The following is a 12279-nucleotide window of genomic DNA, read 5'->3' on the forward strand; positions in this document are numbered from 1 at the left end:
ATGTAACAGGATCATTGCAAGTTAATTCCTGGGAAGAATCTGATGATAACAGTCTGTTCCTTTACTAACACACTTTTTTTCCGCCAAATCAAGGCAGGGCTAGGAAAGGAAATTAGAACTAGGCCTCACCAATCACAGCAGGATCAGAGGTGACACAAAGTCCTAGAAATTGACCTTAAAATACTTCCAGTAAAATTGTGGGGTTGTGGGTCCCCTGGCCATACAAGCATACCCACCGAACCCTTCCTTGGGTCTGATTTCAACCCAGAGCACAGAAGCCCTGCCACTGGTATGTGTTCATTCTGAGAAGCCTAATTCGACTTCATTCTGCTTCGGCTTCAGTCCAACTGGCAGATGTCCTTGTAGAAGCTTGATCTCAGACACTTTCCCTTTCTAATTTTTTGGCACCATTGTCTCTATTGCATGGGATATCATCTCTGAAACTTTATCTTGGGTTCCCCAGGTTTGGCTTGATTTTTGTTGCTTCGGTTTTCTCTTAAATCTTCCTGCCCCAAAGAGGTTCATGTGAAATACTAAATCATTGATTAATTCCTAGGAATTAGCCAATGACTTGCCTGCAAATTTCCAACCATTCCTCGCCTTCTCCCTACCTCCCTCCCAAATGAGTAGCCTCAGAAGCAAAAATGCAAACACAAGGTAATCTTTGTGAACGCTGTACAAATGCACCATTTTCTCTTACAGGTTGGCCTTTATAGAATGAAATGCCAGAGCTTTGATATTTATTATCTGAAATAGGTTTAACATTTGGAGAAATGTGTTCAAACACATAACCTTGGAAAGAAAAGCAAGCTGATGGAACAGAGAACAGGGGTAGGCAGAAAACAATTTTGCTGCAGAGGGGCAAAGTTAGAAAGTTGAGTCCTTTTGAGCATAAAGAGCTCTTAGGTGAGGTAAAAGTAAAATACAAATCAATTTTCAACTCTTCATGAGGGCCACTAGATATCAATTTTAAATATACATGACCACAATATCAATAATGAAGAAATCTTATGTTTTATTTAATACTTTGGCCAGACCAGCCCCTTTGAAGAGGTCACTAGTTTAGGAAAGAGGAACAACAAACCATCATTCACTTTCCTGCAGGTTCATCGTTTTCTTAATTATTTCTATTGGTCCTGCTTTACTCTTTCTGCAAACTAAGGGGTGGGGGGTTTCTGTATTAGATCAGCAATGTCTGGTTCTTATCCAAATATTCCACCTAATAAGGACGTAAGTTCTCATGGACTGGACAACCACTCTGCAACATTCCTGAGAATTGAATAATATAATAATCTTGAAAGTCAGCAGAGTGGATTATCCACTTTTTTTTTTTTTTCTGGACATGAACTTGTGACCTTAACAGTAGCACTGCAAAAAAAAAAAGCAAATGTGCTAAGCACTTTGCCAGAGTAACCTTCCATGTAGACTTTTCATCTTAAATACACACGACTGAAAACAACTACAATTTTTGGAAAATTATGTACAAACCCAATACTTCTTTTGATTACATATAAATACAAATTAGCTATTTTTCCTAAAAAGTGGTTATAATAGTAAATAAATACAAAATAAATCTGACCATTATACTTCATGTGCTGGGGTTGAACCCATATAAAATGTACAACTAAATACATTTTAAAATCTTTAAGGAATAATTCTCTGATTAAAATATTTGTTTTCCCAACTTCCTTTCGTAGATATAAATATATTTTCAAAATAGCTGTTTTTTTTTTTCTCCATTCCATTCCATAAATAAAGTCTTCATTGGGAAATATTAAAGTGTCAACTTGATTTTTTTTTTTTTTGCTTTTTTCTAAAATATATATATATATATATATATATATATATATATATATATATATATATATATATATATATATATATATATATTTTATTTTATTTTGCTGTGCTAACGACACCCACAACCCTCGACAACCATGTCCTGATAGTTCTTTAATACCACCTTTTCATTCTCGTCAAGGTACAGCATGGAGATGGCACTGAGTTCCGTTGGGACACAGCATGCCTTGGGAATCTTAGAGTTAACTGAGTTGACCAGCGTCTGGACGATGGCGTGGTTCGTGGAGTTCAGGTGATCGGCCAGGGGGAAAGGGCACTCCCCATGGCAGTAAAAGGCATGATACCCCGGGGGGGCGACGATCCAGTCATTCCACCCCACGTCACTGAAGTCCACGTACAAAGGGTGTCTCTTACAACTGGACTTGAGGCGTTTCCGCTGTTTGTGTTTCGCCTGACGCTTTTCTCTTTGGTGGAGAGGGTGTCCTTTCCCATCGTGGCCAAAAGTGACCAGCAAGGGCCTTCTCTGTGACCAGCTGTGCTCGTCTTGGTGCAAAGACCTGCTAATCCGCACGTGCCTCTTGGAGACCCCGTGGCTGTCCTCTGGGTGGGCCACCTCCACCACAAATCCGTGGTTGGCGAGCCCCTGTGCTGTCCACCTCATCACGGCAGGGGTGACATCAAAGCTCTCCCACCTGCTGGCATTCTGAGTCACCAACCTGGTGTCCAGAAGTCTGGTCACGGGGAACTTGGAGTTGGCTGTGGCAGGTTTTATAATTTCATAAATATTAATTCGGTGATGGAAACTGCTATTGTTTTCCAAAGTTTCCTGCATCTGTTCCCGAAAGACCTGAAGTTCTGCTGAGGTGATAAACTCCTCAGTGGGGATAGAAGTTAAATTAAAGAAGAATCTACGGGTTGTTTTTCCACTCATTTCTGGCAATTCTTCCAAAGATTCTAATTTAATGGAAAAAAGTGGAAAAAAAGAAAAATCATTCAGTAAGGGAAGTATGACAATTTGATTGTATATAAGGATTTATATACATCACTTCAGGGTTTGATTTAACACATGTAAAAATCTGCAGCCAGAAAGTTAAAATTTCCCCTTTAGATAAAGAAATGATCCTCCCTTTTCTATACATTTATGTCGATATACACACCATGAAACAAAATTTCACAATTCACTGTTACGTGTTTAATCTAATACGTGAATACTGCTTCCAGGTGGCTATAATAATGGGGGAAATGGTGAAGCATTTCTTTGGAATTCACAGACTTTAGGGCAAAAAAAAAAAAAAAGTCAGCACTATAGTTAATAGAGGTCTAATGAGTGAGGATTTGAGGAAATTATTGCATTTCTTAAAAAGAAAAAGGCTTTAATGTCAATCCCTTAAGCAGTATTCTAAAACATTACTCTGCAATTTAGATGATTTACAAATCTCGATATACAGATTTCAGTTTCCTAATTAAAGACTCTGAAACTCAACATCAACGATGACATTTTGCAAAGTACACCCTACTATTTTACTCAAAAGTCCAGAGACAAAGGCATTTACAGGGATCTACTTCTTTGGAAACGTAAGGGTGGTACTAGGACACTGTGGTAATTAAGGCTGGATGATTTCAAGAGAAATAACTTCCCAACTTTGTCTGTTCTCTCACCTCTTTATGACCTCAAAAGTCAAAATCTCATTTCAGATGCTTTTGGGAAAAAATAATTCTCTTCTGTTTGTAATTCCTTTATCTTTAAAAAAAAATAAACCATATTAAAAATATACACCTACCTAATAATAGGCTACAGGATACAGATAAATCTCCCCCAAATTTATAAAAATCTACAGAAATGCCATTATGACATTCATGATGTAAGGGATAATCTAATTACAGAATAATCATTTTATATCTATTATCATTATTTTAAAATAGTCATTCTAGTGGGCTATTCATAAAAGTTCTTCCAGATTTAAAATTCCAGAATTGCAATTTTAAGGAGTACTGCTTGTCGAGCAAACAATAAAATATAACATAGCACCTTGAATGTACAGTCTGAAAATCATCAAAGGTGCACATTATTATTAAATAGATAGTAAACAGCACTAGAATTTGGGATATTTGGGTTTACTTTCTTCTAGCTTTACCACATCCTGTTATTTCACTGTCAACAAATTTTACCTGCTTCATTCAGGATCCAACCTAAGTGCTAACAAAATCTATTTGGCCGTGTCATCACCATAAGAGGAAACCATATTTTCATTAATTTTCTGGTTGTATTTCTCCTGAACCAAACAGCTATTCATTGTTCACAAAATTTAGACACCTTAGCAAAGGATAATCACTTCAGATCGTTCACTCAAAGGTTCTACCTGTGTAAACCTTCATCATCAAAGCAACAGTCGTCATTGCCAGCTAAGGTCAACAGGGGTGGTTTATACCAAATTATGGAGGAATGCTTTAATGCGACGCTTCTCAAACTTCAACCTGTGTGCACAACACCTATAGGACACCTTAACTCTTCAAATGCAGATTCTGATTCAGTGGGTGAGTCTGGGGTAGGGTCGGAGATGCAGCATTTCTAGCAGCTCCCAGGTTAGGTAATGCTGGAAGCTGGTGAACTGCCGTTCGAGGCTCAAGGTTTTAAAGAACGTTTTTCACGTGCAGGTATAAATTGCCAGGAACTTTTTTTTTTTTTTTTTTTTTTTTTTTGCAGTACGCGGGCCTCTCACTGTTGTGGCCTCTCCCGTTGCGGAGCACAGGCTCCGGACACGCAGGCTCAGCGGCCATGGCTCACGGGCCCAGCCACTCCGCGGCATGTGGGATCTTCCCGGACCGGGGCACGAACCCATGTCCCCTGCCTCGGCAGGCGGACTCTCAACCACTGTACCACCAGGGAAGCCCCAGGAACATATTTTAAAGTGCCTTTTTGTTAAATAATATAGAAATGAATAGAAGAACCATTAGCCTTGGCCAAGGAGTAAGACTTGAGGCCAGGGGTGAGCAGCCAGACTCGGAACAGAAAGATCTAAAGCTCCTCTCCTTGGACAGGGCGACCATCAGGCCAAGAAGGGAGTCCCCCACGGTCCCCTCAAGGCTGCTAACCCGCACCCGTACGGATACCTTTGGGGAGCCACTCTAAACCCCGCTGCTGGCTAATGGTACTTCGGGCCAGGCACTATTTTTAACATAACCCTCCCACCAATCAACCAGAGCTCTCCTCTGTGGCTCCGACAAGTATCAAGGGTTGTGTTTAGCCCCTTCTTTCCTTTCCTCCCTGCAATTCAGGAGCCCTCTGATGTTTCCCTTGAAGGCATTCTTTCAGCAGAGAAGCCACCAGCTACCAGAGAAAAGAAGAGTGACCTAAAAATCAGCACATCCATCAGACACAATGACACAAAGCCAACGGCTGGACCCGGGCAACTGACTTCACTGATCCCAGCACACCTAAAAGTGCTCTCTCTTCTTTTAAGGAGAGGAAGGAACGGCACACTATCCAGGGCCTTTGGGGAACAGCTGTATTAACAAAGGTGCCCAGAGAAATCATACACACACACACACACACACAGCCAGGAGGAGGATGAAGGAACAATCTCCCAGGTAAGCACGAGAGACAAGCAAATGAACTAAAGAGGATGGGTATAAAAGGGGCATTAAATAGAACAATAACCCTCCAAAAGACTAATATGAGACTGAATTATATAAAAGTACCACCATTCAACTGGATTTAACCTATGAAAAAGCAGTTTCATGTGCTTCAAAATCTCATTGGAGGTAAGTGGCCAAAAGGATAATCACTTAGCAAAGGAAAAAATTACACTATTAAACATTCACAAGTAATGTGAAGATCCCTCTCCAACTTTGCAGTTTCATCTCAGTCAGCCTAATCCCTGAAGGACCACTATCCCTCCTTAATACACAGGCCTGGGCTTCCCTGGTGGCGCAGTGGTTGAGAATCTGCCTGCTAATGCAGGGAACACGGGTTCGAGCCCTGGTCTGGGAGGATCCCGCATGCCGCGGAGCAACGAGGCCCGTGAGCCACAACTACTGAGCCTGCGCGTCTGGAGCCTGTGTTACTCAACAAGAGAGGCTGCGACAGTGAGAGGCCCGCGCACCGCGATGAAGAGTGGCCCCTGCTTGCCACAACTGGAGATAGCCCCCGCACAGAAACGAAGACCCAACAGCAAAAATAAATAAATTAATTAATAAACTCCTACCCCCAACATCTAAAAAAAAAAAAAAAAATACACAGGCCTCCATGACAAGACCCCTGACTGCAGACTCTGGTCACAGAGATAAGTCAGAAAGTCACAGGAACCCCCAAACCCAGGAAAACAACTGACTAAGGTTAGGGCACCTACTACCCTCTCCTTTGATCTTCAAGGGAACGTGAATTTTTTCTAGAAGGCAGAAAAAAATCTGAACCTTTTGAAGTGAAGTAAGGAATCTGCAAATCACCACATCCAGCCTAGGGATTCTGAAAATATGGAGCATTTACCTAAGCAGGTAATGTATGCTTTTCTAGAGGTATATACAATTATTAATTCTCTGTAAATAACCCTTATTGAATAAGCTGCACTTTCCAAGGGATCTGAGGATTCCAACCTATTTTAGACATGGGTTCTTGAACCTCTAAGTTCTTATCCAAATAGATGGAGCTATGGCTGCAAAAATGTGGGAAAGTAAAGAAAAATAAGGCAACAATGACATTTGACCTCTCCTCCAAAAAGTGAATTTCTAACTTAATCATCTACACTGTCAATTATTCATCTACATTCGAAAAGATGAGACTGAATTCCCTCAGCTAGCCTAGGTCCACTTTGGCCTCCTCTTCCCTAGACCAGGGGAGAATAGGACATAAAGAAATAAGTCATCACGATAATGACAGCAAGTATGCTGAATGGTTGTTTGTGCCAGGTCTGGCACTAAGAACTTTATATGAATTACCTTATGACAAATCAGTTAGAGAGGAACTGTTACTAGCTCCATTTTGTAAATGAAATAGCTGGAGCTCAGAGATGTTATGTGACTTTCCTAAGGTCACAGAGCTAGTAAACTAAGAACATAGCTATGAACTTGAGTCTACTGCAGCTCCCAAGTTTCTGGCCACTAGACGGCACCATCTCACATAGGGGAGGAGTCAAAAACTCAAGCAAAAGTCAAAACCATTAGAGGCAGATTTATATTTAACACAGTGATAACCATAGGGCAAGTTCTGTCTCAGTTAAAGGGATAGAAATGGTGGAAGAAGCAGACAGAACAGAAAAGTAAAGCAGAAAAGTAAAGTGGCAGGGGCCACTGGGACATACAGAGCTTGTGTGGAACCACTGATATTTTGTGACTGCCTCTTTGTCCTACAGTATGACGAGGACAAGTTTTGATGAGTTTTAGCAAAAAGTGAGTTGTCATTACATTTTGAGAATTTTGTAACACTCTTTAGACAAAAAATGTCCATTAAGAAAACAACAATAAAAACCTGGGAATGTTCTAGTAAATCAGTAAGGTTGGAAATCACTGCCCTGAAATAAAATGAAAGTGGTGGAGAATAATAAATAAAATTTTCTAAAATATAAAATAATGGTTAGAGAATTGATGTATCAAGGAGAAAAAAAACCCGATAAAATACAAAAGGTTAAAATGAATCAGTTAAAAAAACAAAGACAACAAAGGACATGGCAGGTAAAAGAAAGAGCATGGTCGTGGTCACCAACCCCGATTTGGCCTCTTCCCACTCTCTTGCCTCCAACACCTTTGGAATGATCCAGGGCCCTCTCATTGCTACTTATTTGGTGAAATACACAAAGGGCAAGTCTTATAAAGACAAAATAGCTCAATGAGGAGGGATCAAGGGGGAACAGAAAGGAACCACTAAAAAAAAAGGCAAAATGGAAAACCTAAGTGCAAGAACTATCTCTGGGCACCAAAGTCTCAATCTCTATGAGCATTTCCAAATAGAACGCCTGTTCTACCTAAAGGGGGCCTTTCACAATCACAATGAAATACCTGGGGGACACTAGGGAAGCACCCCAAGTGAGCACTGGTTTGGGGGGGGGTGTATGTGTCCAAATCCTTTGGTTGCACTGGGAATTTGTGATACCAGTGCTCCATCACAGAGCAGTGGTTGTTTCTTGAACTCTCCTTTTAAATGGATATTTTTAAGAAAACTACATTTGTGGGAATAGGGTTAATCTCTATTTCAAAGCTTCAGTCATAGAGGCAAATAATTCAGTTATTTTGGGCAAAAAGAGAACTGTGTTCTTCAGAGTCTGGAGAGCAAGCACGTGGTCCTTCCATATTCCAATCTGACAGGAAAGAATGAGGATTTTTTGCAAGGCCAATCAAGTCAACCAATTTCAATGTGTTTTTAACTACAAGCAAAACACAAAACACTGTTTCCAGTTGAAGAAGTGATTTTTCTATCCTCAGTGGCAGTTCCGAAGCACTTTTTAACAACTTTGAAAAAAGAAAATTTTTCCAGCGCTTGGGCTCTCCTGAATAAAAGCCATTGGAGAAAGGACTAGACAAAGCTTAATAGGAGAAATGACAACTGATCATTTCTGTGTCAGGTCACCTATGATGTGGACCCATTATCTTCACACATCGGTTGAAAGAATGCCATCATGATACTTCTTGTCTTGTATTTCGCCAAATCACCCAGATGCCACCCGCAAATAAAACCAACAGGTAATTCTTGTAATCAGGTCCTTTGGTCCTTTACCAAACAAACGTCCACAAAGGCTCTAGGAACCAAATTCTGCTCTTAAACCTGCAGCCTTAATTACATGGTTTATTAAAAGATTTTTTAGTGCCATGCATGGATGTTTTATAAACAAGAATATTTACAAAAACCAAATTCTGGTTTACGTAAAAATGAAACGGTCTTCAAAAAAGGGCAATTTGTAGCTTAGTGATTATAGGCTAGTCTTAAGAAGAAAAGGAATGGGTTTGTTGAAACTTGGGGCAAACATTACATAGCTTTTTTTTATTATCTAATTGCATAAAGATCTGAAGTTATTGCAAGTTGATTTTAAGCAAGTTGGTAACTTCTGCACTATTTGGTGCATAAGATTTACACATTTAAAGACATAAATTCTGACTTATAAACTCAAGCATGCTATTTAAGTTAGAATCATACACTCCGATAAATTCTAGCCTGTTTAGTTTTGGTCGAGCCACTTCCAGAGGAAGGAGAAATATGCAGACTTCACTGATGGAATCCTCATGCAACTGAACGCTTTGAGGTGTCAAATGCCTTAAATGATCTATCTTCCTTTAAAATTCTAAGAGACACACACAATGCCTTCTTGGCCTTAAAAATAAAGTTCAGAATGGTTTCCATGCTATATCTCCAGAAGAGGTGGCTGAAATAGCAATTCTTATTACTTTTCTATCCAGAAAAAGTTCTAATCAGCAGCAGCTGGGAATGATGATCTGGATCTATAATCTCCCCAAGGTGGTGATGACAGAATGTACAGGAACAAGAACATTTCTGCATGACAACAGACAACTCCTGCTTTCAGTGGATGAATCCTGAAGGAGTAAAATGAGATCTTATTTCCTTTCAAATATGATTTCTGCTAGCAGAGAGCACCTCACTTAGAAATGTGCTGAAAAATGAATTGATTTTTCAATTCATGTCCCCTTCATTATGTATAGCTGCCTTAATGAAGTCCCTTTTGTTATGTGACCGGCCTTTAGGACCCCTTCCCACTATTGACTGCTGTTCTCACAAGTATAAGTTCTCCTTCACACTGGCAGAAAATGCCTGGCTGTGACACTACTGATTTGTTTATAGCAGAGGGTAGATTTCCACTTGAAATTGACCACCTAAGCAAGGCAAGGCAAGAAAACCGGAATAATATCCCAGTTCCCTGATATCCTACAAGTGGCTGCTCTGTGATATACAACTTTGGACCATTCTCTAGAACTTGAACGAACCTGGGCTCATTTAGAATGTGTTAAGCCAAAGGAGCATTTAAAAGTGTAGAAAAAGAATTGAAGTGGAAAATATTTTTGACCAATTGCCCTAAGAACTTGGGTACAACAGATCTCACTAGCTGCTCTAAGACATTTCAAATCCACTAAATGCCTTTCTGATGAAACAAGCATGAGTATCCTACCTTAAAAGAATCACATCCAGTATCATAAAAGAAAAAAAAAAAAAAAAACACATTTCAGTGCACATGAAGGAAACCAGGCAGTTGCTGCAAAAGCTTTTATCTGAGGGCTAGCCTTGTCTCTACTCCGGAGTTCATCTCAGATTTAAGCACAAGACAAGAAAGTCATTGTGGAAACAATAAGATTGATTGTGGAATTGATCTCCCACGAGGATTAGATAGGGATTTGAAATCTTCCAAACCAGGTCCAGATCTACTGTAAATTAGAAAGACATTGGAGCCCCGGGCTTTGATTTTTCAATACTATCTCTGAAAATTCTGCCCTTGGCTCTGTCATGCTTGAAACCCCGGCTTAAGCAAGAGAAGCAGATTTATAGAGCAAAGGCTTCCAAACAGACCTAAAGAGATCCCAATCTGCCCCCCTCCTTCTCATTCTTCTCCTATGGAATTCTTGCACGTTTAGCTGACTAGGGGCAAGCCTTTTGCCCTCGTCTTCCCCATCACTTGATTTCTCTCCAGCTCCTGGAGGAGGAGTCGCTCTTCTGGCTGCAAGCCAGGAAAAGGGTGCAGATTTACCAAAGGGGAATCCCTGGCTCTCCCGCCACACAGGCAGTGAGTGAATGCCAGGTTCGTAAAGGTTGTTACAGAGGCAAACATGGAAACGTCTGCAGCGCCCCGGCCAAGCTGCCCTTCCAGGGACGCCTGCTGTCTGCCCACTGTGGGGCGCTTGGCTGGACGACTCCCCGCCCACGTCTCCGCCCCCCGCGCCCCGGCTCCAAGCCTCACCTTCGTGGTGGAAGCTGCGCACGGTGTTGGCGAGGCTGGCTGCCCTCTCCAGCCGGTGGTCCGGGGCGGGCGCGCCAGGCTGGCCCGAGTGCCGGCGGTACAGGTCCAGCATGTAGGGGGGCACCACGGCACCCCTGCTGGGGGTGGGTCTCTGCTTCAGGCCGAACATGCTAAGCAGCCGCAACTCGAACTCACTCAGGACGTCGTCCGAGGGCTGGGACGAAGACCGGCCAGCAGACACCGCGAACTTCCTCCGGCCCAGCTCGGGAATGAGGCCGGCCGCAACGCCCAGGAGGACCTGGGGAAGCAGCAACGCTAGAAGACAGCGGGTCCCGGCCACCATGGTCGACCTGAGGACAGGGCCGACGTGAGTCACGGAGTTCTCCGCCCAGCCCTCCCCCTTTCCGCCCCCGCGGTCCCGGCTCCCGCTCGGTCCCCTTGCTTCCTCCTCCAGGGTGCCCACCCGGCTGACAACACTCGCGGAGACACTTCAGAGGAGCTGAAGCTCAAACGTTTGGGAGAATGGAAGACCCCTAATTCCTGAGCCAGATGGATTTCCCCCTCCCATTCCATTCTCAATCCGTCTGACAAGATTTGCCCCGACCCCACCCCGCGTCAGTGACTGTCACCTTTTCTTTCTGTGACACGCTGACAGCCTGTGCAGGGAACCTGGGGAAACCACCGTTTGGTCTCACACCCCTCTGTCCCCTAAACTAACCCAATCACACAGCGCTCGCTTGCATATAAACACAAATGGTGCATGTGACTTCCTTAGAGGCACTGTATAGAACTTCCTGATACACACACACGGTCTATAACTTCCAGAGCTAGTAAACTCAAGGGCACAACTTCCGAAGTCACTTGCAACCTGTGGCCCACGCCTCTAACCTCAGAGGTGTCAGGGCAGGCCACTCCATCTCCGAACCCCCTCCCCCCAATGCAGTCAAGATACGCAGGTATCTTCATAGGATTACGTAGATGGCTAATATCTATTAATTCCCGTGTCAGCACAAGGTGGCACGAGAGAACTGCCCCCTCGCATTCCTGGAAACAAACAGGGAGAATCCCAACTTCTAATATTTTCCGAAATGGGACGCAGCTCTGAGTACAGAGAGCAGTTCTCCCGGAGAAACTTGAAACAGAAGGGATCGCCACGGCAAGGCGTACAGGTTGGCATCTAACGGGTGAAATCCAGGGACCACCCTCTCCAAGGGATTTCTTTGACTTAAAAAAAAATCATCTAAGTGTTAACAGCCCTAATAAAATGCCGAAAAGAAGGGAAGGAGGAGGGGCGGAAGAGTGCGAGCCGGGAGTGCAAAAGCCGACGGTCGCCCGGCGGCGGTAGGATGGGGGCATCCCCGCAGGAGCTCGGCTGCACGTGGACCTGCTCTGTTTACGTCCGGCCCAACCTGGCCCCGGGAGGGGCTCATCCGCCGGGGCCCCGCGCCCACCCACAGCCCCGGCCTCGGCCCACGTTGTCTACCTTTAGGAGACCGCAGACCGTCTAAGAAGCACGCGGGGACACGTCCATTGAAAGAGCCTCCACATGGAAAAAGCTCTGGCTGAAGGACCTGGCGCAGGGACCGGG

The 12279-nt window shown here is 43.1% G+C and overlaps 1 protein-coding gene across 1 annotated transcript; it reads right to left on the bottom strand.

Annotated features, from left to right (window-relative positions):
• Nucleotides 1–1909: 1909 nt before the first annotated feature.
• Nucleotides 1910–11041, bottom strand: BMP2 (bone morphogenetic protein 2; the record flags this gene model as incomplete). The annotated part of the gene is made up of 2 exons (XM_079719139.1): nucleotides 10692–11041; nucleotides 1910–2754 (listed from the first exon to the last, which is right to left on the bottom strand). The coding sequence occupies exons 1-2, from the start codon at nucleotides 11032–11034 to the stop codon at nucleotides 1910–1912; spliced, it is 1188 nt and encodes a 395-aa protein (XP_079575265.1). The 5' UTR covers nucleotides 11035–11041.
• Nucleotides 11042–12279: the final 1238 nt, after the last annotated feature.

This window comes from Hyperoodon ampullatus (genome assembly GCF_949752795.1).
Source record: "Hyperoodon ampullatus genome assembly, chromosome: 14".
Classification (NCBI taxonomy): domain Eukaryota; kingdom Metazoa; phylum Chordata; class Mammalia; order Artiodactyla; family Ziphiidae; genus Hyperoodon; species Hyperoodon ampullatus.